We start from the raw sequence: 27188 nt of genomic DNA on the forward strand, positions 1-27188 counted from the left end.
AGCTAAACTGTGTAGGACACCAGCCCTCCAGGACCGAGTTTGCCCATCACTGCCCTAATGTCATTACACAAATCTGTTTCCTCATAAACCACTTAAAACAATCACACACACACACACACATCATCATCATCATCATCATTGCCTCTAAAAGTCAGTTTCGTCACTTTATTAAACGAGTTCAATTCATTCTGACAAGCTCTCTCCATTCATCTCTCTCTTTGTTTCGGGACAGGATTCCCCAGGGCCAGAACATTGAGGCGGAAAGTTCCAACAATTAACCAAAAAAAAAAAAAAAGGTAATAAGCTAACATTTGCATGGCAGGTTTAAGGCAGAGACTAAAGGGAAGGCAGGATTACAAGTGCAATGAAGAGGAAGAGACTTTGCAGGCTGCTCTCCATTCATTGAACAAGCCTTAAAGGGAAGGAAAATAAACTTCAAAGCCAATTGCACATATAGATAGATCTATAATAAAATAAATAACTCACATTTTTCAAAGAGCACACATACATGATGCTGTGGGCTTGATTCACAGATGTCCGATTAAAGAGTAAACACATTTCCCGTGTCTTTGAGGCTTCACGCCAGATTGGCAAGAAGCGCCACAAAGAGTTGCAGTGTTTCAAGCAGCCGTTTAATTCATGAAAACAGACCATATGAGCATGGCTTCTAGTGCACGTTTACAAAAAATGTGCTCCAATTGCCAAGCGGAGAACAAAGATCAACATGACCCTATTGGACATGAACCTTGAGGTTTGCTTTCAAAAATCAACTTTAGAGCTTATGAACTGACATACAGTACGCAATATGTAGATGCACTAACCGGCCACTTTATTAGGTACAACTTACTAGTACCCACGTCTGCCTTCAGAACTGCCTTAATCCTTCGTGGCAGAGATTCAACAAGGTACTGGGAATATTCCTCAGAGATCTTGGTCCATATTGGCATGATAGCATCACGCAGTTGCTGCAGATTTGTCGGCTGCACATCCATGGTGCGAATCCCCGTTCCTCCACATCTCAAAGGTGCTCTATTGGATTGAGTTCTGGTGATTGTGGAGGCCATTTGAGTACAGTGAACTCATTGATATGAAACCAGTCTGAGACAATTCTCACTGACATGGCGTATTTTCCTGCTTGAAATAGCCATCAGAAGATGGATACACTGTGTTCATAAAGGGACGGACATCAATACTCAGGTAGGCTGTGGCGTTGATACAATGCTCAATTGGTACTTATGGGCCTAAAGTGTGCCAAGAAAATATCCCGTCACCATTACACTACCGCCACCAGCCTGACACATTCATACAAGGTAGAAGGAATTCATGCTTTCATGTTGTTGACGTCAAATTCTGACCCAACCATCCGAATGTTGCAGCAGAATTTGAGACTCATCAGACCAGGTAACGTCTATCCAATCTTCTATTGTCCAATTTTGGTGAGCCTGTGCGAATTGTAGCCTTAGTTTCCAGTTCTTAGCTGATAGGAGTGATACCCAGTGTGATCCCCTGCTGCTGTAGCCCATCCGCCTCCGCAGCAGATCGTCTTGACCATGCCTAAATGCATTAAGTTGCTGCCATGTGATTGGCTGATTAGAAATTAGCGGTAACAAGCAGGTGTACCTAATAAAGTGGCCAGCGAGTGTATATTTAGCAGTATTTCACAAAAAAAAACTGAAACTTTCAGCCTCAACATTACAGTGCAAAGCAATAAATACTGTTTAGGACAAACAAAACAGACATTAACGGTTATTTGGAAACTTATAAAAGACAGCCCAAGAGAGATGAAGGGAGAGAAAGACATAGACGGAAAAGAAACAGAAGTGGCACAGTATTTACATCTTACACAGGGCTTAAAAGCCAAACTATATTTACATATAGAAGAGTGTATGAATGTACACCCACCGAACAAGATAAACAGAAGAACAGCAGGAACAAGGAAAGATGGAAGTAGGGCTCCTGAGGGCCTCAGAATAGAGTTTATTACTAACAGACATGTTCTCAAGTAAAGAAATCGATATGATTGACCATCTGACGTTAAGAACTCATGTGCTGATTCACAAACTAGTATTGTTCTACCACAAAGGCCTTCAAATGGTAGGAATAGCTTAATGTACTATAAAAATGATTGCTAAAACGGAAAAAACACTGAATTATGATGCGTGGTGGAGTCTTCAGACCGTCGTTTGAAAATGACTTTGAACGGAAGAAGACTTTGTAATCTCACAAGCATAAATTAAGCCTAGACCTGGAGCATCATTAAGAGCTAATGATAATTAAACATCCAGGAATATAAAGTCACTTCAGTTCGGTACAATAAAATGAATATGCTATTGGCTTGCATACATCGTTCCTTCCCTTCTTTGTGGTCAACAATAATGTCGAACGTTTCCCCAAACTGCTCTGTGGAATTATTACATGTATGCCTTCTCAAAAGTTCGTCCGAATGAGTGGTTGAATTAAAATAATAAATATAATTACCAGAAAAAAAAAAGATATTATTCTCCTGTTTTTAAAAAATACAATAAAATAACTGTATAAAACCACCACGTTTAAGTCTCGCCTCTTTGACACTTACAACAAGATGCATCATCTACAATGACAGCTTGTTCCCCTTCAAAACATATTTGACCTCGCATAATGACGAAAAAGACGAGCGTTCAAGGGGAAACATCCACCGTAAATGACGATTTCAATAAATTAAGATTTTAAAATAATAGTAAAATTAGAGGACCCGCCCCTAGCCACTGATAACCAATCATATCTGAGCGCCAAAACACACAATATGGATGCACGTGAGCTTTTCTACGCAGCCGCTTGGAGCTCTCCTCAGACTGACTACCTCTATTATCTGAAGCACATATTAGCGGTATTACTCTGTTTGCGGTTGCGTGTACATGGCAGTGTGTGTGTACAGTATGTTTGACCAACAGTCAGCAAACACAGGGCTGTGTGCAGTGACTCCTGAATCGGTCTGTAAATGTGTGGAGCAAGAAGCCGTGGATGAGGTATTGAGAGTGTGAGACTGTGAGTGTGTTTGTGTGTGTTGTGGTGGCTCAGATGCTGTGGTGTGTTTTGTGGGTTTTTATGAGTCTCAGGTGCTGTTGGTCAGGGTAGATCCGGGCTGTACGGAGCCTTCAGAGCCATCTGGATGAGAAGAGAAAGAGGACAAAACACACAGAGAACCGTTAAATATGGCATTTGTCAGTGTAATTGGCAAAACAGAAATCTTGCATGTATTAAATGCGTAAAATGACAAATACACCATCATTCAAAAGTTGAAACAAATGGTTACTTGTGCTGAACTGATCAAAAGTGTCAGTAGAGACATTAGCTATGTTTCCATCTAAAAATGCTAATGAAATTTAGGCGCAAAACTGGATTATTGCATAAAAGACGTGCGACTAAATCAGCGTTTCCATCAAAGAGAATAAAATCGTCACTTCCTGATTATTTTGCTCCAAGTATCAACAGTAAAAATGGAATTTGCAGCAGTAGGAGAAGCAGCATGAATCTTTTCTTTATTTAATAAACGACTTGCGCCTCAGAAGACAATGCTGATACGCAATCAATGCGTGGTAGTGTTTAAAGGCGCGAGACGTGGAGCAGACGCTCTGGACAGTTCTGGAGGTCATTAATAATCTAATAATACTGATACTAAAACGGTTAAGGCGTTTCAGAATGACCAAAATAACATTTACGATGTTTTACAATGTGCACATGATCTCTTTTGGACCGTTTCCACTAAATGGTACGGTATGGTACAGTGCGGTTTTATTGCCGTTTCCACCATCAAAATAGTACCAAAAAGCGAACCGTACGGTACTACTTTTTGGGTACCTTTCTAAAGGGTACCTAGCTCAACAAAAGGGTACCAAAAGGCGGAGCAAGATACTCAACTTGAATGCTATTGGTTTACAGAGATTCGTCACTCGGTCATGCACAAGCGAGAAAAATTAAAACAAATGAAGCGCCATTTTTAAATACACAGCTAAGACATTACACCGTAATAATATATACATAAAACAAGAAGCCAAGGTTGACCCGAGCTTAAACAAACCTTGTCGTCGTATTTATGAACAGCCACAAAGCCAAGAAGAAGTTGTTTACAAGGCCAAAGCGGTTTCGCTCTATAGTTGAAATAACAAACTTCTTGAGCTGGTCATAATAACGTGCGCGTGATTATTGAAGTGCTGCCGACACTCGACTCTTTCAGAAACGGACAAGCACGAGAGGGATTATCGAAGACTGTAAGGGTCTGTAAGTGTTCATTTATGTTGTATTTATTCATTTATTTATTTGATATAATCGCAGACGTTACAGTAGGTTATTTTGCGCATCATTGATCTGCAGTTATAATCAAATCTTGTTCATAGAAAGGTTAGTAATGAACTATTGGTATCCTTTAGGCAGTGGAAACGCAAGCCTTATAAAGGTGACCCATACCGTACCGTACTGTACCACTCAGTGACATTGCGCCATTATAACATGACTTTTTTTAATGCGCATGCTAGAAATTGTTCGGTAAAAGTGTTTCCATTGTAGTTTATGCACATTTTATCTTATTGAATATAAAGTTTATCCTACTCAATTATGCGCGTCAGCTTTTTATTTTCAAAATGTATGCAATATTGGCGTTTACATCATTTATTTTATATGTGGTTAGAAACATAGCTACTGATAATGTTACAGAAGATTTCTATTTTAAATTAATGAAATGTTGTATTTGTCCTGAGGGGAAAATAAAATTAAGCAGCAAAACATTGTTTTCAACATTGATTACAATAAAAGAAGGACATAAAATCAATAACCTAAACAGTCAAGTAGTGCATTAATTCAAAGAAATGTTCTCTATATCCACATAGTAGATTTGTGGGTTAGGCAAGTGAAACAATTCTGCAGAAATGGTATCATATGCTTATTATAAATAACCATAGAAATTACCCTTAGAATCAGAAGCTCAGGGTTGCTCATATTTAGGATGGGAAATTTCACAATATACATTGTTAAACTAACAAAAGATGCATTTAAACAGACCTTCTACCTCTTCGGAGTGGTGCTGAATAAATGTACAATCCATATATCCTGCATTTTGCATACTGACGTGCATGTAAACAGATGGCTGAGTGAGAAGTATAAACTGGATTGTCCATGTTGCTAAGCAATTAATAGAAAACAATGCAAAAACTTGTGATGCTCGCTGGGTTTTAGTCCCTCTGCCCTAACCGTTTTCAAAATAAGAGTCCCACATACATAGTAAGCATAATAAAATTTTAGATAAAATTAAAAATATGGGAAAAATGGTGATCACTGCTGTAAACTTACTAGAAAATGTTAAGGCCAATCAAACTTAATCTGGATTGTGCATATTAGTGAACCCATGTGCAATGATACAGTCAGGGTTGTTCCGATTGTTCCGACAGCTTGTGTTATTTCCGCTACCGATAAACTTGTGAACGGTTAATGTGACTTTATTCACTTTTATACAGTTCTTTTTATAGCCTCAATGTTGTAATGTATTAGCAATTTACTCAGCTTTATAGATATAAGCATTCAATTACTTGTTAAAGCGTAAAACAAGACATGCACTTGACATCAAGATCAGTAGGGAGAGCAGAAACTCGCTTTGAAAATACTGCCGCAAAACAAATTTTCGTTTTTAATGATATGGGGCGGAAAAATGAAATTTAATTCAGTGTTTCTTGCACATTTTGAGACCCACTTTAAAATCAAATATCAATCAGAAAGTGAAGATCGTTGATTTTTTTTATAAAAAACAGATGACACAGTTCACCGGAAGGGTTTTAACCAGGTTACAGAAACTTAAATGTCCGTCTGCCTTTACCCTATTGTCTTTTTTTCTACTGGGACTTCACACTCACAGTATTTATATGAGAATGAGGAAACAATGGTGTTTGAAGCTCCATGTAATAGAATAACTATTTAGCTATGCTGATGTGAATCCAGATTCTGATGATATGGCATTCTTAAAGTAAAAATTTTAAACTACAGAAAAACATTACTCTAATAAAAGGTATTAAGTGGCTCTAATCAAGTCAGACATTACATGAGGTAGGGTCGCACAATATATCGCCAGCCATATCGATATCGGCAGAGAAATGCTACTTTTATTGTTATCGTTATTGGTCTGATATGAAAAATACAGAACTTCTTGTCTTGTAAGCACGAGAGAATCTTAAAGGAGTGCAGTAAAAAAAAATGTCTAATGACAAACAATTGTACATTACTGTAACTCTTTTTATTCGAGAACATTTCAGCTGGTTTTAGTTCTTAGTTCTTTCATTTTCGTTTTCATTTTATTTAAAATATATTTATTTAACTTGTTGATTAAATCCACTTTTGTCCTTTTACCCTTTTATTTTTATGCAACAGTCAAGTCGCATGTTAATTTGCTATGCGTAGAAAAGAAAATAATCTATTTTTGGCATGCTGATTTATGTGAAATGATCTGAGATGGGAGGTAACGAAATACAAATACTTTGTTACTGTACTTAAGTAGATTTTTACAGTATCGGTACTTTACTCCACTACTTATTTTTCTGACAACTTTTTACTTTTACTTCTTACATTTTTGCACAAATATCTGTACTTTCTACTTCTTACATTTTTTTAAACCACGGTCGTTATTTTCATTTTCATGTGTTTGGTAGCGTGATCTATATTATTTCTGGTCATTGCGTAATGTGAACACAGTTTTGATGCAGTCAGTCTATTTCTCCTCATTGTGCGCCTGCGTGCTGCACTGCATGGTCTTTTCAAGGCTATCGCGCTCTGTACGTGGGCTAGTTCATGAAGATTACTATGAGAAAGGCTAAGATGACTACGCAGATGTGACAGAGGGGCGAATCTAACATCACCAATGCTGCCCTGTTTACACGGGAATAAGACGACTTTTGCTTGTTCGGATCACAGGTAGACAAGAGATACACATTCCAGTTCAAAAGCATGCCATTTTTGATTAAGCCTTTCGTCCACTTCTGACTGCACAGGCTTCTCTGGTCTTTCAATCTAATATCGTGAAAATTTGTGTTTTTCTGTAAAGATTGTACATTTAGTACTAAAACAATCAAATACTTTATTTAAAAAAATGATGCATCACGGTTTATTTCTGATAAGTTTATTTTCCTAATACAGAATTTATGCTGTTTTTCAGTTTTTATAGATTTTTTTATCTGCCTATGGATTTTACATAGGGCTATACTGTTGTCCTCAATTAATATTTTTTTAACAAATATTTTTCAACAACACATGTAAGTATACTGGGCAATTTATGAATAAATATATAATTATTCCAGCATATGTTTTACACTGCGAATACCTTTCTATCTGCAACCCAGTACTAGGAAACACCCATACACATTCACACACGCACTTATACTCTGCCAGTTTAGTTGAAATATTAATCACCTAAACCGCATTTCTTTGGGCCTGTGGTTTAAACGGGTACTTTTTACTTTTGTATATTTTTCGGGCAATACTTCTTTACTTTTAATTAAGTACAAAAGTGTAGTCAGTACTTCAACTTTTACCAGAGTCTTTTTAAGCATGAGTATCTGTACTTCTACTCAAGTAAAGGATGTGTGTACTTTTGCCATCTCTGGAAATAATGAATATAGGTTTATATAATCACAATTTTGATATTATTGCTTTTTTGTTAGCTTTGAGTGTGCTATTTTAAGTTTTTTAAATAAAATAAGTTGCTCGCCGTACAAAAATAGAACATTTAAAAATATTTATCGGTTAATACATTGGTTATCGGCCTCCAAATGTAAAGGTTATCGGTTATCAGTCCTAAAATTCACATCGGTGCATTTCTTACATAAGGAATTATCAAAAGCAAGGAAAGTTACTAGTCCATGAAACACAATAAAAAAGCATTTTGCTCAATAGAATAAATGCATAGTAACACTTTACTATTGGTTCACATTAATGCATTAAATAACATTATATAGTATTCATTAATCTTTGTTAACGTTAGCTAAAAGTATGGATGTTTATTGTTCATGTTAGTTGAACATTAAAAAAATAATAGATGCTTCTAATTTATATTCGTATGTCTGCTCATGACAGCTAATGAGGTACAACGTTAACTAACCGTAAAGTGTTACTAAATGCATTGGTGAATCGTGCACACTAATACGACAAGAGGAGTTTATTAACATTAAGTGAATGAGGTCACTTATGATTTAATGTTGTCAGTGAGAAGGATAACAGCTTTACCGTTGGATGATGCTACGGTTTGTGCGCGGGCATGCGGTGGAATGAGAGTGGAATTGAGCTGCGGCTGAATCATCAGCTCTGAAATAAAGAGAAACACACTCTGTTGACAGATCTCCAAGTGGAACAAACAACGGAGCAGAAATATCAAATGCTCAGATTCACACGCTATCCCTGGGCTGGTAAAAAATAAACTAAATGCATTAAATAAAATATGACTGAATATCAGTGAGCAGTAACAAAAAGCTGCCAGCCTCCTCTAAAGCGTGGCTGTAATCTTTCATTTTTTTCCCTAAAGTCCAGTTATGTTAGTCAAGGTTTATTTCATCAAACGTAGTTGTAATTTAGTTGTACATGATCATTCACTGCCCGCTCTCTAACCTGTAGAATTAAAGGAACGGTTCATCCATAAATTAAAACTCAGCCATAATTTACACACGTTCACGTCTTTCTAAATCTGTATTTCTTCACTTCTTATGTGGATCAAAAGAAAGATTTGTACTGGCTCCTCTTGTCCGTGCAATTAAATATCGGGAATTAAGCTTCAAAAAGGACATAAAAGGCCTCATCAAATTATTACAAAGTCGTCCAAATGTCTCTGAACTCATGTAATGTTGTATGAGGAACAGACTAACATAAATTATTTACTAATACATTTCTTCAGCTTCTCCCTTTTGCTATAGACACATAGATGTGCATTGAAAGATGCATAGTAACACGATGGTGCATAAATTACAAAAGAAAACCCAAGCTAGTTTTTATTTAAATAAACCACCAGTGGAAAGTTTGGGATCATTGGGACAGTTATATAGCTTTTGAAAGGAAATAATTATTTAAATGCAAATGCATTAAAACAGTTATACTGAGATAAACATTTCTTACTGTCATCTTGTTTTTCATCAGTGTTTAATAGTGATTCATAACATTTGTTTTGCAAACTATTTTCAGTATTAAATGAGAATCATTTTATATAAAAGCAATTGTTTACAAACAATCCCTCTTTTAAATGTCATCACTGTCACTTTTGATCTTTTTAAAGGTGCTGTGTGTAAGTTTTTGACTCTTCTAAAGCATAAAAATACTATAATACGTTTGCAGATATTTAAGAAACATGCGTGAACATTCTTGTTTATCTGGAAAACTGTGCTAAAGTCATTCTGGTCTAAAATTGTGTTACGTGCTGGAACATGCATCTTTGTTTTGATTCTTTTAACCCGCCCAATGCCAGTTTAGCCCATTATATTTCAGAACCCCGGGTTGCCTTTGTGGATAACAGCGTATTTCATTCATTCCCTCAGAAAGGCTCTTAAAGTCGTAAAATCCATGACCGAAATGTGATTTGCGGAGGACAGAAGCAGATTCCGAAATGAGACCCAGATTCAGAGTTCCACATGAGGTTATTAATTAGCAAATAGTATAAATTTTATGAACGTAATCATTAGGTGAGCAGGTTATATTGTTACTTCATGTCTTAACACACGGTAAGTGCTGAAATTTGCAGAGATGATTTTGCTGTTTGCATCAGACGAAACACAGAAATTTAGATGTAGCCATTCAGAAGCACAGAATAGTGCACTCACTGCACTCAAACAAACGGTAAGGTTTATAATCTAATTCATACATATTAAACCTCTTTATCACTACTAAATGTACATGCTGAATCACTGATATGTGTTGGTTTACACTGAGTCACAGTTCTGAAGTTCAATTTCAAATGCTTTTTTTTCGAGATCTGAGCTGAACTATCTGCTGCTGCTTTCAGTAGTATGGCAATAAATATCATGTAAAATGGCATTAAAAATCACGTCATAAGCATTTAACACTGAATAAGGCACATGAGGTTTACCTGAGGTGATCATTGTCAAAGTTTCCTGTTGTTCAGCTGCAAGAAATAGAAGCTGTTTCTAAAATATAAATTTCAGCTGTTTAAACTTATTATAATAAGGAAAATATTCCTTCTATCACGTGCCATTGCTTTTATTTAGAACACGACTTTAATTAGCCTTAAATCAGCCTTTAGGCTCAATGGTTTGCTCCTGTTGGTCCTCAATCTGGTAACCTGCGCTTGCATGTGGTTTGATGCAGAAATGCAATACCTAGTTCAACCACTGGGTGTCAAACTTACATACTGCACATTTAAGTGCCCTTGCTGAACAAAAGCCTTAATCTATATCAATCTATCTATCTATCTATCTATCTATCTATCTATCTATCTATCTATCTATCTATCTATCTATCTATCTATCTATCTATCTATCTATCTATCTATCTATCTATATATATATATATATATATATATATATATATATATATATATATATATATAAAACATTTAAATAAACATCTTCACTCTCATTTTTTTCACTTTGAAGGTGACCTATTATGCCCCTTTTTACAAGATGCTCAATAAGTCTCTCATGCTCCTAGAGTGCTTATGTGAAGTTTCAGCTCAAAATAAAAAACCCAAATAAAGTTTCATAACTCTTTGAAACTGACCCTTTTAGGCTTTGATCTTAATTGTGCTGTTTTGGGGACTGTCACTTTAAATGAAAAATTATATTGTGCTCTTTTCAAAAAAGGGCGGAGCTACAAATGCCAGTGTGTCAGCATAGTGGCAGATTCAAAAACCAGATGTCCTACGCTTATGAGGGAAAGATCGTCATTAATGTGCAGGGCTTTCCCCCTCTGATGACACGTACAAAAGGAGAATGTCAATCAAAGTATTTCTGTTGACAGTTTTTATTAGAAACTGGTTATTTTCAGCTGTTGCCACGACTGTTTAAACTACCTCTTATAATAGTGATTTTGGCATAATAGGTTCTCTTTAAAGTGTCTTTGCTGAATAAAAAACTTAATTTAAACAAATGAAATAAAATCATTTTAAAAATGTGTTCTCATTTTTATAATTTAGTTTTTTTAATTAAAATAACCTTTTTTTAAAATCATTTAGACCTCAAACTTTGTAAATACCCTCTGTTGTGAATGGCTAACATTTGTAGACGGCGTTGGATATACTATTTTTATTAATCATTCATTCATTCATTCATTCATTCATTTATTCATTTTCCTTTTGCTTTGTCCCTTTTTTATCAGGGGTTGCCACAGCAGAATGAACCGCCAACTTATCCATTATATGTTTTACGCAGCGGATGCCCTTCCAGCTGCAACCCAGTGCTGGGAAACACGCATACACACATTTAAACATACACTACAGCCAATTTAGTTTATTTAATTCAGCTATAGTTCACATTTTTGGACTGTGGGGAAAACCGAGGCACCTGTAGGAAACCCACGCCAACACAGGAAGAACCTGCAAACTCCACACAGAAATGCAAACTGGCCCAGCCGGGGCCATCGTGCCACCCAATATTTTATCAGAGCAAAAAAAATTGTTCGGCAGTAAACAAAAGGCAGTTTAAAGTAAAAACTGTAGGTTAGTTTTAATAAATGAGTCCACTGGGGAGAGATTTCTAAAGTTTCCAAAGATTTCTAAATACAGTGAAAGATCAACTTCTGAGCAAGATTAAGCTAAAACTTTTACGTATCATGTGAAACCCTGTTTTGTTGAGATAGATGATATCTGCATTCAATCAGTGAGATGTTTTTTTTTGAGGATGCGCATGAAGGGAAACTCACCTGTTGTGGTGAAGTTGAAAAGCGGAGGCAGCTCTCGGCCGCTGGGCAAACGGGTGCCAGGTTGGCGCAACTCGTCAAAGAAGGCATGAGCACAAGCCTGAAGCGGAGACAGCCGAGTCACTGGCGTATACTCCAACAGCCGAGAGCACAGCGCGATCGCCTCAGGAGGAGTTCTGGGTTTAAACACCTGCAAGAAAGAGATATGAGAGAAAACAATGAAAGATTAAAAAAAGACTGAATTCTCTGAAAATGAACTCGATTATATATACAGTGGAAATTATAAAGTCAAATTTATTTGCCCTCCTGAGAAATTTTTATTCTTTTGAAAAAATTTCCAAGTAACACTTAACAAATTTCACAGTATTTCCTATTTTATTTCATCTTCTGGAGAAAGTCTGATTTCTTTTGAAGTTTAAATAGAAAAAAATCTGTTTAAAATTTGTTTTAATCAATTTTGAGGTCAATATTATTATTTTTTCAATTGTCTACAGAAAAAAAAACTGTTGTTCAATAACTTACCCAATTATCCAAACTTTCCTAGTTAACATAACTTAATTAAGCCTTTAAATGTCACTTTAAGTTGAATACTAGTATCTTGCAAAATATTATAAACTGTCATTATAGCAAAGACATAAGAAATTAGTTATTACAAGTATTATGTTTAATAATGTGTTGAAGGAAAATCTAAACTGTTTAAACAAAAGTTTTGCAGTATTTGCACATAAAACAAATATTCAATGTGATATCATGGACCCAACACTATTTAACAGGCCAGTTTTTACTCAATCCACTAGTAAGTTTCTTACTATAGGTACTATTTTTTTATCATCAACGTAGCTCAAGTCACATCTGGTCAAAATATTGATGTTTAGAAGAAAAAAAAAAGAAACTACTTAATGTAAAAAGACTTCAATAAATGTAATTTAATAAATAAAATAAAAATAAAAAACTATTTAATAAATGCTCAAATAAATGTAAAAAAATATTGGCTACTGATAGCTCATACAAAATATTCTAAAAACATTTACACTTATAATATAATTTATTAGATATGTTTTATACCAATTTTATAACACTTAATATTAAACACCTTTTTTCTTTCACACAGCAACAAATCCTGTAAAGTTAACCATATTTACAATAGAAAAAAAATATTATTATTAATTAATAAATATAAATAAATTAAATAAATATAGATAAATAAATAATATTAAAATTATAATTAAATATTATTATTAGTATTATTATTACTTAATAAATATAAATTAATTAAATAAATATAAATAAATATCAAAATTATAATTAAATATTATTATTATTATTACTTAATAAATATAAATGAAAACAATAAATAAAAATAAATAAATTATATAAAAATTATAATTAAATGTTATTATTACTAAATAAATAATAATGAACTAAATAAATATAAATAAATAACAATAAAAAGTAATTAAATATTGTTATTAATAAATATAAATAGTAAATAAATATGAATAAATAAATAATAAAAAGAATATCTAAATATTATTATTATTAATTAATTAATATAAATTACATTAAATAAATATAAATAATAATAATAAATATTAATAATTGTTAATATTATTATTATTATTATTAATTATAATAATAAATATAAATTAAATAAACAAATAATAAATAAATAAATTATAATAAAAAATATTAAATATTATTATTATTAATTAATATAAATCAATCAAATAAATATAAATAAATAAAAGTCACTAAATTAAAAATAAAAACAAATGAGCATGCACACATACATACATTTAGCAAACTAAAAATATAGTCTTGTGTACTAAAATGTGAGGCCTAAATAAAATCATTTCAAATGAACCTGAAAAACAGCCCATATTGAAAAATGCTGTAATAAATCTTTGCAGATGTCAGTCAGTCAGATGCTTGTTTCCTGTCAAAGAAGACAGTTCTTGACAAGGACAAACAGTAAACTTGCCAAAAGCTGTCAGAAATGGTTACTTGAGAATATTTATAAGGCAGTTTTGCATCACCGCTAACAGAAACCTCATGGCTTTTTGGCTGCAGATGTGAGTCAGATAGGGGGTGTGAGATTTCACCTTGGTCCATGGATGAGCTTTGATCTGTGGGAATTTGAACTCTGTGTAGTTTGGGTTCATTTCACGGATCTGTTCTCTTGTGGGGGTTCCAAGTACCTGAGCAGAATCACAGAAACAACAGTGAGGAATGCGGAGCTGAAATAATACACTGCTGATCAACACGGTTGTGGTATATATATATATATATATATATATATATATATATATATATATATATATATATATATATATATATATATATATATATATATATATATATATATATATATATATATATATATTGCATTTATTTGATTAAAGGCCCCTTTGTACAAGATGTAAAATAAATTACTGATGTCCCAGAAATGTGTATGTGAAGTTTCAGCACAAAATACCCCACAAATTATTTTTAAAACTCTTTGACTCTCAGGTATATATAACATGCCTGTTTACCTTTATGATCTCCACTAGCTGGTCCACACCACTGTCTCCAGGGAAGATGGGCTGTCCCAGCAGCAGTTCGGCCAGCACACATCCAGCTGACCAAATGTCAATGTTGGAGGTGTAGTCCGTGGCACCAAATATAAGCTCAGGGGCGCGATAGTATCGCGAGCAGATATAAGAGACGTTAGGCTCACCCCTCACCAGCTGCTTTGCACTAAGAGACAAAAAAATCAATCGCAAACGTATACAGATTAGCCATGACGGTTTCCACAAAATCAATAATAATCAATTGATGAACTTTAATAATGCAAGATGTATCTGTCACCAGCATGACAGTATGTTAAACTGATGCTCGAAACACAAGCAGTGTGTTTCTCGTGGAAAGCACTGAAATGCTTTGTAAATAGTAAAAAAAAAGGCCTAAAACATATCTGGATGACAGACCTCTTGTGAAAAGGGATCCAGAATAAAGCACAATTCAATACAGATGCTTTGTCTTCCAAACACAGTGATTATTCCAGTCTGATGTGCATCTCCAATCAGCCAAGTAGCAATTTACAAGCCTTTTTTCGGCTGCCAGACTGTCCATTTTTAAGAATACGGAGAGCAGTGCTCATGTTCTTACAAAAGAAACGAAAAAATATAATAACCTAAAGTGCATCAAGTGCCTTAATCACGAAATTAACTCTTGAGATTGCCATAAATTAAACAAATGTGGTCTGAATTACAGTCCTCTTCACATCATACAATGCATCAAGTGGTTCTCATAATTTTTTTTTTAAAAACTCAGAAAAAGGGAGTGTTTATAAATAGGAAAAGAGGCCAGAGTTTGGCCTGGAGGGCAAAGGATCACAGCAGAGACGATCTGACCAGCAGCATGAATATCTGGATGCATATTGTCTTCGTCAATGATCCGTGGAGAACAACAACAACTGTATTTGTGAACAAGTTTAACATCAGAACAGAAAATATACTTTACATAAGGCTTCAGGCAGGCGGTGATAGCGCTCTGAAATTATACATTAAATCTAGACACCGACTAAGGTGTACTCTCAGAATATAATGAGTATTACTGTGCAGCATCCATTAAATCTGAACATTATGTTCACTGGCGGGCAGAAGGACACAATTGAGAACCCATCAAATCTACCTGCTCCCTCTCTCTCTCTCTCACACACACACACACACACACACACACACACACACAAATCACTGACCTGCCAAAGTCACAGAGCTTGAGAACAGCTGTTTCTGGGTCCACCAGAAGGTTCTGTGGTTTGATGTCTCGGTGACATACGCCCTGGGAATGGATGTAGGCCAAACTGCGAAAAAGCTGATACATGTACACCTAAGAGAAAACATAAAGCATGGTTCTTGCTCAGATTCATGTAGGTTATTTGAATTGGTTTTCCAGAAAATATTCATGCTGGATTCCAATATACTTAATGTCCATGTATACCTGCAAATTTACCAGAAACAATTTTTAATTAAATCATTGACAGGCTATGCAATTGACCCTTCACTAAGCCACTCCCAAAAACCGCCACCCACCAATCGTGGCTTGGCAACTGTAGCAACGCACAGCGGCTCTGTCAAGCTTTCGAGCTTTCAAGCTTTCGACCCGGTTTCCTTAAAGTTTGGGCAGGATGGTGGATTTTTTCCCCTTTCAAAACCAACAACCCAAGAGGAGAAATGCCAGCGTGGATCAAGCCGTGTGAGGGGCGCTAAAGGAGCGGAGCTAAGTTGGTTTTGTTTTAATATTCCTGACACATTCAGACATAGACCGACGGCAATAACTCACACAGCTCTTACCCTAAACAGATCTAAACTGTTTCCTACAAAAATACAAAGCAGGTTATGTTCCACAGCTGTCTTTTTCTTTTTTTTTTGCTAGATAATATGAGTAATAGTCCATTTAAACCTTCGCCATAGTAACGTTAGTCATACTACTGTACGTATATGCCAGACACAAAAGCTTGACAGGCGTAGCAACAGTAACTAAGGAGGGCAGGGCTTAGCAAAGGGTCAATTAAATAGAAAATACACCACAGTGTTCACCACGTGTTAACGTTGAACCTTTTTGCATGATCTCACGCAAAGGTATTTTAAGTTAGGATGTTCCTGGCATTACACAAAATTATATATAAAACAAACTCCAACTGTGCCAGAAAACAGCCACAGATCACTTATTAGCCAATATCAGAAAATAACCTACACATTCTTTTATACAGATATCTATGAAAGAAACGTCCATAACCATTCCAAAACATTTTGGTTTTATTTCTTTTCATTTCTCCAGGCCTGACAATTATTCAATTTTAATGATTGTGAGCTCTTAAAATCCTCCAACCTAACATATAACCATTTACACTACCTGTCAAATGCCTTGTCGTCAATCCCAGTTGTAGGAGCAACAAATAATAACTTGACTTTTAAGTATTCATTCGATGGCAAAAGGTAGATTGTTCTAATTAATCATCTGTAAACTGCATCTCAATCATCACAAATACTGCAGAAGACCTACTGGAACCCACATGGACCCAAGATTCTCACAGTTATCAGTCGAGTTTAATAAAGGAAAAATCATGGTTTGGGGTAACATTTAGTATGGGGGTGTGCGAGAGATCTGCAGAGTGGATGACAACATCAACAGCCTGAGGTATCAAGACATTTGTGCTGCCCATTACATTACAAACCACAGGAGAGGGTGAATTCTCCAGCAGGATAGCGCTCCTTCTCATACTTCAGCCTCCACATCAAAGTTCCTGAAAGCAAAGAAGGTCAAGGTGCTCCAGGATTGGCCAGCCCAGTCACCAGACATGAACATTATTGAGCATGTCTGCGGTAAGATGAAGGAGGAGGCATTGAAGATGAAGCCAAAGAATCTTGATGGACTCTGGGAGTCCTGCAAGAACACTTTCTTTGCCATTCCAGATGACTTTATTAATAAGTTATTTGAGTCATTGCAGAGATGTATGGATGCAGTCCTCTAAGCTCATGGGAGTTATACGTAATATTAACTCTTTTTTCACTGCAGCATGACTTTATATTCTATACTGTACATCATTTCTGTTAAGTGACAAGACTTTTGTCTAAGCAAAGTCAGACCTTCCTGTCCTAATGAAATAGTTAAAAATCAAGGCATGATCATATTTTGTTTTGGTAAAATAAGTGTAATCTAGTTGCCTTTACATTTTATATAGGCCACTTCTGATACTAAATGATCAACTAGAAGTCAACCTATTATTTGTTGTTCCTAAAACTTGGATAAGCGACAAGACTTTTGTTAGGTAGTGCTTGATTTCAGTCTAAATGAAAGCTGCCTGTGATTGCTAAACATGGTAACTCACATGTTTAGATCCGCATATCCAACAACTTGAATAAAGTTTAACATCTACATAAACTGATAATTTGGGCACATTAAATGTATAATTCCTCCAAAAATCAAAATGAAAAACTCAAGTGGTTCTTTATTCTGAAGATATTTTGAAGAAAACAGGAAACCGGTAACCATTGACTTCCATAGTAGGAAAAACAAATACCATTGAAAGTCAATGGTCATACAGACAGAATCTGCTGACATATCTTGCTATTTCTGAGCAGAATTTTGTTAAAAATTTAGGGATTTATGCAGAATGATTTTTGAGAGTATCGTTACTAAAAACTTAATATATGAAATAAAAAAATGATACCTTTTTACCTTTTATTTAATGGTTACAATGCAAATCCAATTAGATCGACTTTATTTGGCAAACAAAGCAAGTCTCTCTTATAATATGTGGAAATATAAAATTCTATCATCTAATTCCAAATGAACAATAATCTATGTATAACTGAAAAGTTATATTCTTTGGTTTTTAATTATATCATTTCATTGACATGCCAGCTAGGAGGGACATTTAACCTTTGCCTTGCTGACTACAGGCTAAGCCAAAGTGATGCAATTATCGGTTTCACAGCATGGCTGTATCTATTGTCTTCTCTGTCTCCAGAACATCATTTGCACATTGTTGTAATGATGTACTTATATACTGATGAGATCAGACCTGGAGAAGGCATGGCACCCTGCAGACAACCAGACTTCATTTGGATGCTTTGTTTGACTGTCCCCACCATGACTGACCCCACCTACATGCTGTAAAATGTATAATGTTTGCTTTGGAGTTTAGAGTTTGCTTTCGATGACGCCACAGCCACGCAGAGTTCTTCTTATTAAAAAGGATTCTGCTTTGAAGACAACCGAAAGATTCTCCCTGGTTTTTTGGGCTCTTAGAAGTTTACAACAAATATCTCTACTAAAAGACAGAAAATGTTACTTTTACAAACTGTATTGTAAATAGATCTTATGAATATTTTCATATTATTCAAGAATATTATTGAAATTAATTTAAAAACTGAATAAATAAAAATTTGCACACATTTACACAAGTAAATAAACAGAATCCATAATGTGCTAAAAATCTGCGGAAATCTAGGCATAGGTTTCCAGCATTCCTCAATATATGAACAGAATAAAGTAAATAAACAGGTTTATAACAAGCAAATAGTGAATAAATGATGACAGAATTTTTATTTTTAGGTGAACTATCTCCTTAAGATGAAAGAAATTTTGTGTTGTTGTTGTTGTAAGATGTTGAGATCATTTGTTTGGTCAACTTTACCTTCACATAAAAGATGGGAATAATGGTTTTAGCCTTGCTAAAGTGTCGAGCCACCCTGTAGACAGTCTCAGGCACGTAGTCCAGCACTAGATTGAGGTAAACCTCATCCTTCTGTGGAATACAAACAGACCAAAACAAAATGTGTGGTTGTGTAATGTACATGCTCATATCATTTTAATTAGAATTATGCAACAACTATCATAGGTGTTTACCTTCTCTCCGCTGCAATAGAAGAAATAGCGCAGCCTCACTATATTGCAGTGGTCCAGTTTTCTCATGATCTGAAGTTCTCGGTTCTTGAGAAGCATGGAGGAAAACACTGTCAGCGTCTCTCAGGGATAAAACACGTCACCATATTTACAAGCAAACAGTCATGACAGTTCCATCCCTCTCAGCCTGGGTTTAAGTGCCTCGTTCAAGGGCACAGTGTTTACTTTAGTAGTGGTGGACAGCAAAAGTGGGTCATGTAAACGGTTAGCTGCGGAGTCATCTAATGGAAACAAACTGCTGATATATTCAAACCAGAACATTACTTTACAACTGAGAAGGTTTTTTACTCAAGACGCCCTATAAACATCAGTGTCGTCCCAGTAAGTCTGAACGAACTGCTTCTGTTGATTCATTTTCAGGAATCATTCATATAAACAGAAATTGGGCACAGTTATATAAAAGTAATTTGCAAATAATGAGTTTTAGGGTTGTAGTATTTATTTGTATTTTAAATAAGCTTTTTTTTTTATATAATTTAATTTTCCTCTCAGTATTAGACTTATATCAGTACTTTTTTACCTTATTGTTAAGATTTTTTTATATTTTAGTTTTTAATTTATTTGTATTTTCTTCAATATTACTTCATCTTCATTTCATTTCAATTACCAAAAGGAAGCCTTTATATATAATGCATTACAAAACTATTAATAAATCCCTTTAATTAAGGGCGAGTGTTGAAGTTGAGCATAAAATGCATGCTGTCTATGTTTTAAAAACACTGCGCTTCCACTGGCAACTGAAAATGAAAATGGACAAGCACCCTAAGCCTTTTAACGTGATGTTTATTGAATTTTTTGGACTCCAAGATAACTGTACTTTGGACAATAGACAATTTGTGATGAACATGTCTTATCAAAAAGGCTTAAAGCCAAAAGCCTAAGGGTTAAGTGCGGCAACATACAGCACCATGGTGCTCACGAAGACCCAAGTTCAATTCCTGCTGATCCTTCCCCTCTCTCTGCTCCGAATGCTTTCCTGTCTGTCCTCCACTATCCTATCATAATAAATGGTGAAAAAAACTAAATTATTATAATATAATTATAATAAATAAATAAATAAAGACTCAATGTTTAAAAATCGTTCTACTGCATAAAATTAGTCAAAACCAGGGCCAGATAGCTATTCTGTGGAATCGTGCGGAATGATTATGAGAGTATAGTAAATAAAACACAAAAAATGAAATACAAAATAACTTTCTAACTTCTATTTAAATTTTACAAAGAAAATCCAATTAGATCCACTTGTTTGTAAACAAAGCAAGTTTCACATAAAATATATGTAGTAAATGACAGAGAATATGACTTTACAAACTGTATTGTAAATATATCATAAAAACATTTGCACATTATTCAATAATATCACTGAAATCAACATAAATACTGAATAATTAAGTTTAACACATTTACATATGTAAATAAAAAGACTCAATGAAGGCCTAAAAATTCTGCGAATTTTGCAGATTCTACGTTCTAGTCATCATAACCCATACATGATTCAAAGATCTGTTCTGATTACATCTACAGACAGTAGGGAAAACTATTTTTAATGTGCAAAGTATTATTTGCATTAAAAAAAAAGAGGAAAAAATGATTCCTGTATCTTTTGTTGTTGGTTTCTTGGAGTCGAGCTCTACTCGTTTGCATCAAAATCTGCTATAATTCAGTACCAAGTGACCAAATTAGGCAGCTGAAAATGATTAAGGGTGCTTTCACACCTGTGAATTGATTCAGTTGTTCCGAAACAGGGATTAAAATTGTTACATTGTTGCTCTTTGTTCTTGGTGCGGTTCGCTTTCACACTGTAAAGTTTCTAAACGGACCAAAATAGCTAAAACATGTCACGTGCGAGTAAACTCTCCTCACTTTGGTCAGAGTTTCAGGGTTTATTTTGCAGAGTCCCGCTCAGCTGTCATGCATCCTTATTTTAATTTATGACGATGAGCAATAAGACAATATAAGCGAAAAGCTGAAGTTTAATTTTTAATGGTGACACCCATAGACGTAGTCACTATAGATCAAATGTAAGAGTATACATAGCAGATGGATTATGCATTATAGGCTTTACATTATAGAGAGAAAAAACAGATAAACTACTGCGGTTCGGTCAATTTTCGGATGAACAGCTTTCGTTAATAGTGCATGCCTTCACTTTCATATTTTACACGAAACGCACATTAATCGGTAGGAATGACATCCCGCCCTACTCATCATTCTCTCTTCATATAGCCATATATATGCCTATTACATATCCATAATACACTGTAATATAGCCGGGCTCGAATCATAATGCTTTTTCATGACAATCGAACTGTTCCAGAGTTTGTTTTAATCGAGCCGAGACCACCTTATTCAGCACGATTGCTGGATTCACATATGCCAAATGGCGCTAACTGGGCAAACGAGACAGGTTTCTCGGTTTAGGTGTGAAAGCACCCTAAAAGCCCAGTGATTAAAAGTGCTTTGAAATGTGATTTTTTTTTATTTTATTTAATGTTTGACAAAATCACAATTGAAAAATGCAAAGAGGGTGAGGCGTAGTGCAGCTCCTCCCTTTTTAAAAAACAGCCAATAGCATTTTGTTTTATAACAGCTCTGCTAGTGAGAGCATCAAATGTGAAGCATCTTAAAGGGGGCGGGGCATGCCAGATATTAGAGAGCAGTTGATGAGAAACTGAAGTATAAGGTGACGTCAAAAACATTGTTGATCGATTTAGGAAACTTTGTATATTTATATCAGGTTGAAATCTTCTAAACTACAATTTTATCACAGTTTTGGTGCACAAAACTAACAGTACTGATACTAACTTACTTTATTAGATTACTAACTTACTAAAAATACTTTATTTTAATTTAATGGGACCTTTAAAAAGGAATTACACTTTAAAGACATTTCTCTACTGAACGGGTCAACAAGTACTCATAGCCACATATGTATGGAAGTGTCGTACCTTAAATCGCTTGTCCTGAAGAACCTTCTTGATGGCCACCCACTCATGAGTGTCAATGAGACGTGCCTGATAAACCACGCCAAAGGAGCCATTACCGATCACCTTGATATCAGTGTAGGACACTTCCTGCGGGCGATCCGGGCCCTGGCCTGGGGTGGCAACCACTGTGGTCACCTTCCCACTGTCTCCTGAAACACATTCCAGACAGCAGATCTGATTAAACAAAGTTGAGGAGCTTCCTGGGTGTAAATGAAGCAACAATATTTTCGGTCATGAACTTGAATCAACTCAGAACGTGATGCTAGTTCGAGCGTTTCAAATCTATAAATAAAAAGTGTGGAAATCATGTGGCTTTATAATGTATAGTTTTGAATAAAATGTTACAATTGGTTTTATTTTCTAAAGGTCTGACTAATTTTCTAAATTTCAAATAAATAAAAAAAATGCTATTTACAATTTTTTTTTAAATGTAAGAAAGTGACAGCTGGTTGGGAATAAGAAATGTTTTCATTTCTTGTGATTGAAAATTTGGGTTTTTCCTGATTTAAAAGGTTAAAACATTTGTTTTGTGTGATCCAGTAATGAATATGAACATCTGAAAATGTGGCAACTTTCTATTTTATACGAATCAATTGCGCTAAATCATTTCATTTTCAATTTAAAAGACTTGTCATCAGAGGTTTATAGAAAAAAAGCACAAAAATGTAACTCTACTTACTCACAGGCCACTTTATTAGGTACACCTGTCTTATCACTCAGCTCTTCCTGTGATTTCCCTGAGATAAAGGTATTTTATTATACCTGTTTTATGAACAGCTCTCGCTAATAGTGTATGCCTTCACTTTCATATTTTACACGAAACGCACATTAATCGGTAGGAATGACATCCCGCCCTATTCATCATTCTCTCTTCATATATGCCTATTACATTTCCATAATACACTGTGATATAGCCGGGCTCGGATCATATTGCTCGGATCACTTTGTTTACTGTCTCATTACTGTTTATGCAAAGATTGATAATAACTCTTGGCTGTATTTTCATTTACATTATAGTTTACAAATTCCACCACAATACATCTCTGTTAGTCTCTGAAATTAAAAGTTGCTGTTTTCTAGGCTGATATGGCTAGAAACTATGCTCTGATCTTGCCATAATAATAATAATCAAGAAACTTTCCTGCAGTTGGTGCAATAGCCTAGTGGTTAGCGCTGACATATAGTGTAGTAGCACATCAGGGCGTCCTGAGTTCGAATCCAGGCTCAAGGACATTTCCCCACCCTACCCACCTCTCTCTCTCGCACTTTGTTTACTGTCTCATTACTGTCCAATCTAAAAAAGGCAAAAAGGCCAAAATAAATCTAAAAAAAAAGAAACTTTGCTGTGGTACCATGACTGCAGCACTGTGCTGGTATTACACAGAACTTTAAAAAAAGTTTCCACAAGTGCACACATTTCTAATCAGCCAATCACATGGCAGTAACTCAATATATTTAGGCATGTAGACATGGTCAAGACGATCTGCTGCAGTTCAAACTGAGCATCAGAATGGGGAAGAAAGGTGATTTAAGGGACTTTGAATGTGGTTGTTGGTGCCAGACGGGCTGGTCTGAGTATTTCAGGAACTGATGATCTACTGGGATTTTCACACACAACCATCACTAGGCTTTAGAGAGAATGGTGTGAAAAAGAGAAAATATCCAGTGAGCTTCAGTTCTGTGGGCGCAAATGTTTTGTTGATACCAGAGGAGAATGGCCAGACTAGTTGGAGCTGATAGAAAGGCAACAGTAATTCAAAATAAACACTCGTTACAACTGAGGTATGCAGAAGAGCATCTCTAAATGCACAACACCTCCAACCTTGAGACAGATGGGCTACAGCAGCAGAAGACCACACCAGGTGCCACTCCTGTCAGCTAAGAACAGGAAAATGAGGCTACAATTCGCACAGGCTCACAAAAATTGGACAATAGAAGATTGGAAAACAATCTTATGAGTCTTGATTTTTGCTGTGACATTTGGATGGTAGGGTCAGAATTTCGTGTCAACAACATGAAAGCATGAATCCATCCAGCCTTGTATCAATGGTTTAGGCTGGTGGTGGTGTGATGGTCTGGGGGATATTTTCTGCGCACTTTGGATCTATTAGTACCAATTGAGCATTGTGTCAACGCCACAGCCTACCTGAGTATTGTTGCTGACCATGTCCATCGCTTTATGAACACAGTGTACTCATCTTCTTAAGGCTACTTCCAGCAGAATAACTCACCATGTCAAAGTGTAAATCATCTCAGACTGGTTTCTTGAACATGACAATGAATTCAATGTACTTAAATGGCCTCCACAGTCACCAGAACTCAATCCAATAGAGCACCTTTGAGATGTGATGGAACGGGAGATTCGCATCATGGATGTACAGCCGACAAATCTGCAGCAACTGCATGATGCGAGCATGTAAACATGGATCAAAACTTCTGAGGAATTACCTTGTTGAATCTAAGCCACAAAGGATATAGGCAGTTCTGAAGGCAGGGGGTTGGGGGGTCCCAACCCGGTACTAGTAAGGTTTACCAAACAAAATGACTGGTGAGTGTATATGCATAACTCTAAATTCTACATACACCCAAATAAACCAAGACTTTTAAGTGGTCTCATATTATTAGTTTTCCATTTATGTTGATTCATGCCTAATTATTATGGTATTTTGGCTCATACAGAATGTAAAATAAACTACTTTTTGAATGTGGAGCATTATTTTATAATTTTTTTTATAAAATTTAAATAAACATTTACAGTAAGCATCAGCTACTGCAAAGTTATCCGATGATATATAGCTGTAACATATAATGTAAAATAAAGCCCTGAGCAGTCCCACACATCAGACATTATGACAACAGGAGACTCAGGACAGGTAATTACTACCCATTTAAAACCTAGTTGCTTATCTTTTAAATCATTTTAACAATTCAATAAAAAAGCCTTAAGAAATTATTCTCAAATTAATGGTAATATCTCAAATCCTAAACCTCATAATTCATGTTAAAACGCAAACTGTGTTTTTAAACATTCTTACAATGCTAAATCATGTTATATTTTTGGCCATGATACCTTGAAGCACGTTTTATATGATAACATCAATGAACATTGCATATAAAAATCATGTTATATAAATTTACCATATTAGCATCACTGTACCATGGTAAAACCAGACGACTTTTTTTCTGTAATGCCCGAAAGGGTGCTTAAGTTACGCAGCTTAGGTTTTAGGGTAACGTTACATTAAATATATGTAACTTAATAATAATAATTTAACCAAAAAACAAGACAATTTTCATCGGTTAGCCTGTGCTAATTTCGTAAATATGTCATAGCTGTCAGTATCACGAACGCATGGGTGTGTTGTTTAAGTATATGAACGACAAATCGAGTAAAAATTCACAACTGACAGAACTTCGTTTATATACTCACTAGCTAGTTTTAAATTCGCGCAGGCAGATGAACTGTCCGCCGAGGCCTGCGAGACCCCGGGCTTTCCTGCGTTGCTCCCCACGACAGCGGCGGTTCCGGCGGATGCAGCAGCGGTTCCGGACGCCCCCTGAGGCTCAGCGAACGAGCTTGTCCTGGGCCGCCCGCTGCCGCTCATATCTGACTGAAAGTTTACCGAGGCGGTGGGTCGACGATCAGCGCTTCCCTCGTCTACTTGGCCTGGTGCTGGGTGAAACATTGGGTTAAAAACGAAAAAAGATGATAAGCGGTTCTCCGCGACCCTCAGCGATCACCCACTCCCTCACGCGCCGAGAATCCGCGCAGCCTCATGGGGAATGAAGTTCCAGAGCGCTGGAGGCGAAATATATTGATCAAAACCACAACCACGGGTCAGGAGCAGGTGTCATTTACCTCACCTGAGGAATCAGTACATCTGTCTGTAACTTTACCGTCATTGTATATGTTATACTGCACAACAATAATGATAAATATAAGCCCACAGTAACGTTAGTGATAAAAAGTCTTAAAGCTTAATTATTATGGCGATTTTCCTGGCAAGGACAGAAAATATTATTTATAGCTCTTTAATTAAACTCAAGACCTACAAAGGACAAAATATAAATAGCTAATAAGAATAATTTAATGATTAATTAAACAACTACAGGTCAGGAGCAGGTGTCATTTACCTCACCAGAGGGATCAGTATCTGTAACTTTACCTTAGATTAAAACAATAATGATAAATTACAATGATAAACTCATACACAAATACACTTCATTGAACAGGTACACAATAGACATCACCTATATTCTATAGTTATATGTTTATAACTAACTGTTAAATTCTATTATATACTGTTTAATTAAAGTTATTAGTAACACATAAAGTTATAAGTTATAACCATAACTTTTCTGATTTGTATTGTAATGCAATAGCCTAATGTGAACCTTTTTTAAAGCTGCTTTAAAACAATACATATTGTGTTAAATGCTATACTAATAAACTTTAATCGAATTGAATAAATATAAGCCTACAATATTCATAAGTCAAAAAGCTTAAATATTATGATTTTCCTGAATTTCCTAAACTCAAGACCTGTTGAATTACAAAAAAAAAATAATAATAATAATAGCTAATAATTATATTTAATTAGTTATAAGAATAAGACTAAACTCACCCGCCACTTTATTGGTACCTTAGTAGTACCGGGTTGGACCCCCTTTTGCGAATTATAGCCTCAGTTTCCTGTTCTTAGCTGACAGGAGTGGCACCCAGTGTGGTCTTCTGCTGTTGTAGCCCATCTGCCTCAAGGTTTGAAGTGCTGTGTATTCAGAGATGCTCTTCTGCACACCTCGGTTGTAACGGGTGGTTATTTGAGCCACTGTTTCCTTTCAACAAGGCATTCTTCCTAAAGATGGTTGTGTGTGAAA

The 27188-nt window shown here is 35.4% G+C and overlaps 1 protein-coding gene across 4 annotated transcripts; it reads right to left on the minus strand.

Moving 5' to 3' along the window:
- Positions 1-138: 138 nt before the first annotated feature.
- Positions 139-26136, minus strand: gsk3aa (glycogen synthase kinase 3 alpha a). 4 transcript variants are annotated; one of them, XM_073930929.1, is made up of 11 exons: positions 25741-26095; positions 22272-22459; positions 20226-20318; positions 19267-19350; positions 19055-19165; positions 15611-15741; positions 14403-14607; positions 13971-14066; positions 11872-12058; positions 8239-8316; positions 1558-3144 (listed from the first exon to the last, which is right to left on the minus strand). In XM_073930929.1, the coding sequence occupies exons 1-11, from the start codon at positions 25994-25996 to the stop codon at positions 3092-3094; spliced, it is 1482 nt and encodes a 493-aa protein (XP_073787030.1). In that variant the 5' UTR covers positions 25997-26095; the 3' UTR covers positions 1558-3091. The 4 variants fall into 4 exon arrangements, with proteins under 4 accessions (NP_001038386.2, NP_001352463.1, XP_073787030.1 ...); NM_001044921.3 differs by lacking the exon at positions 20226-20318 and having other exon boundaries at positions 139-3144; positions 25741-26136; XM_073930930.1 differs by lacking the exon at positions 8239-8316.
- Positions 26137-27188: the final 1052 nt, after the last annotated feature.

The sequence above is a fragment of the Danio rerio genome, chromosome 19 (assembly GCF_049306965.1).
Source record: "Danio rerio strain Tuebingen ecotype United States chromosome 19, GRCz12tu, whole genome shotgun sequence".
NCBI classification, from domain to species: domain Eukaryota; kingdom Metazoa; phylum Chordata; class Actinopteri; order Cypriniformes; family Danionidae; genus Danio; species Danio rerio.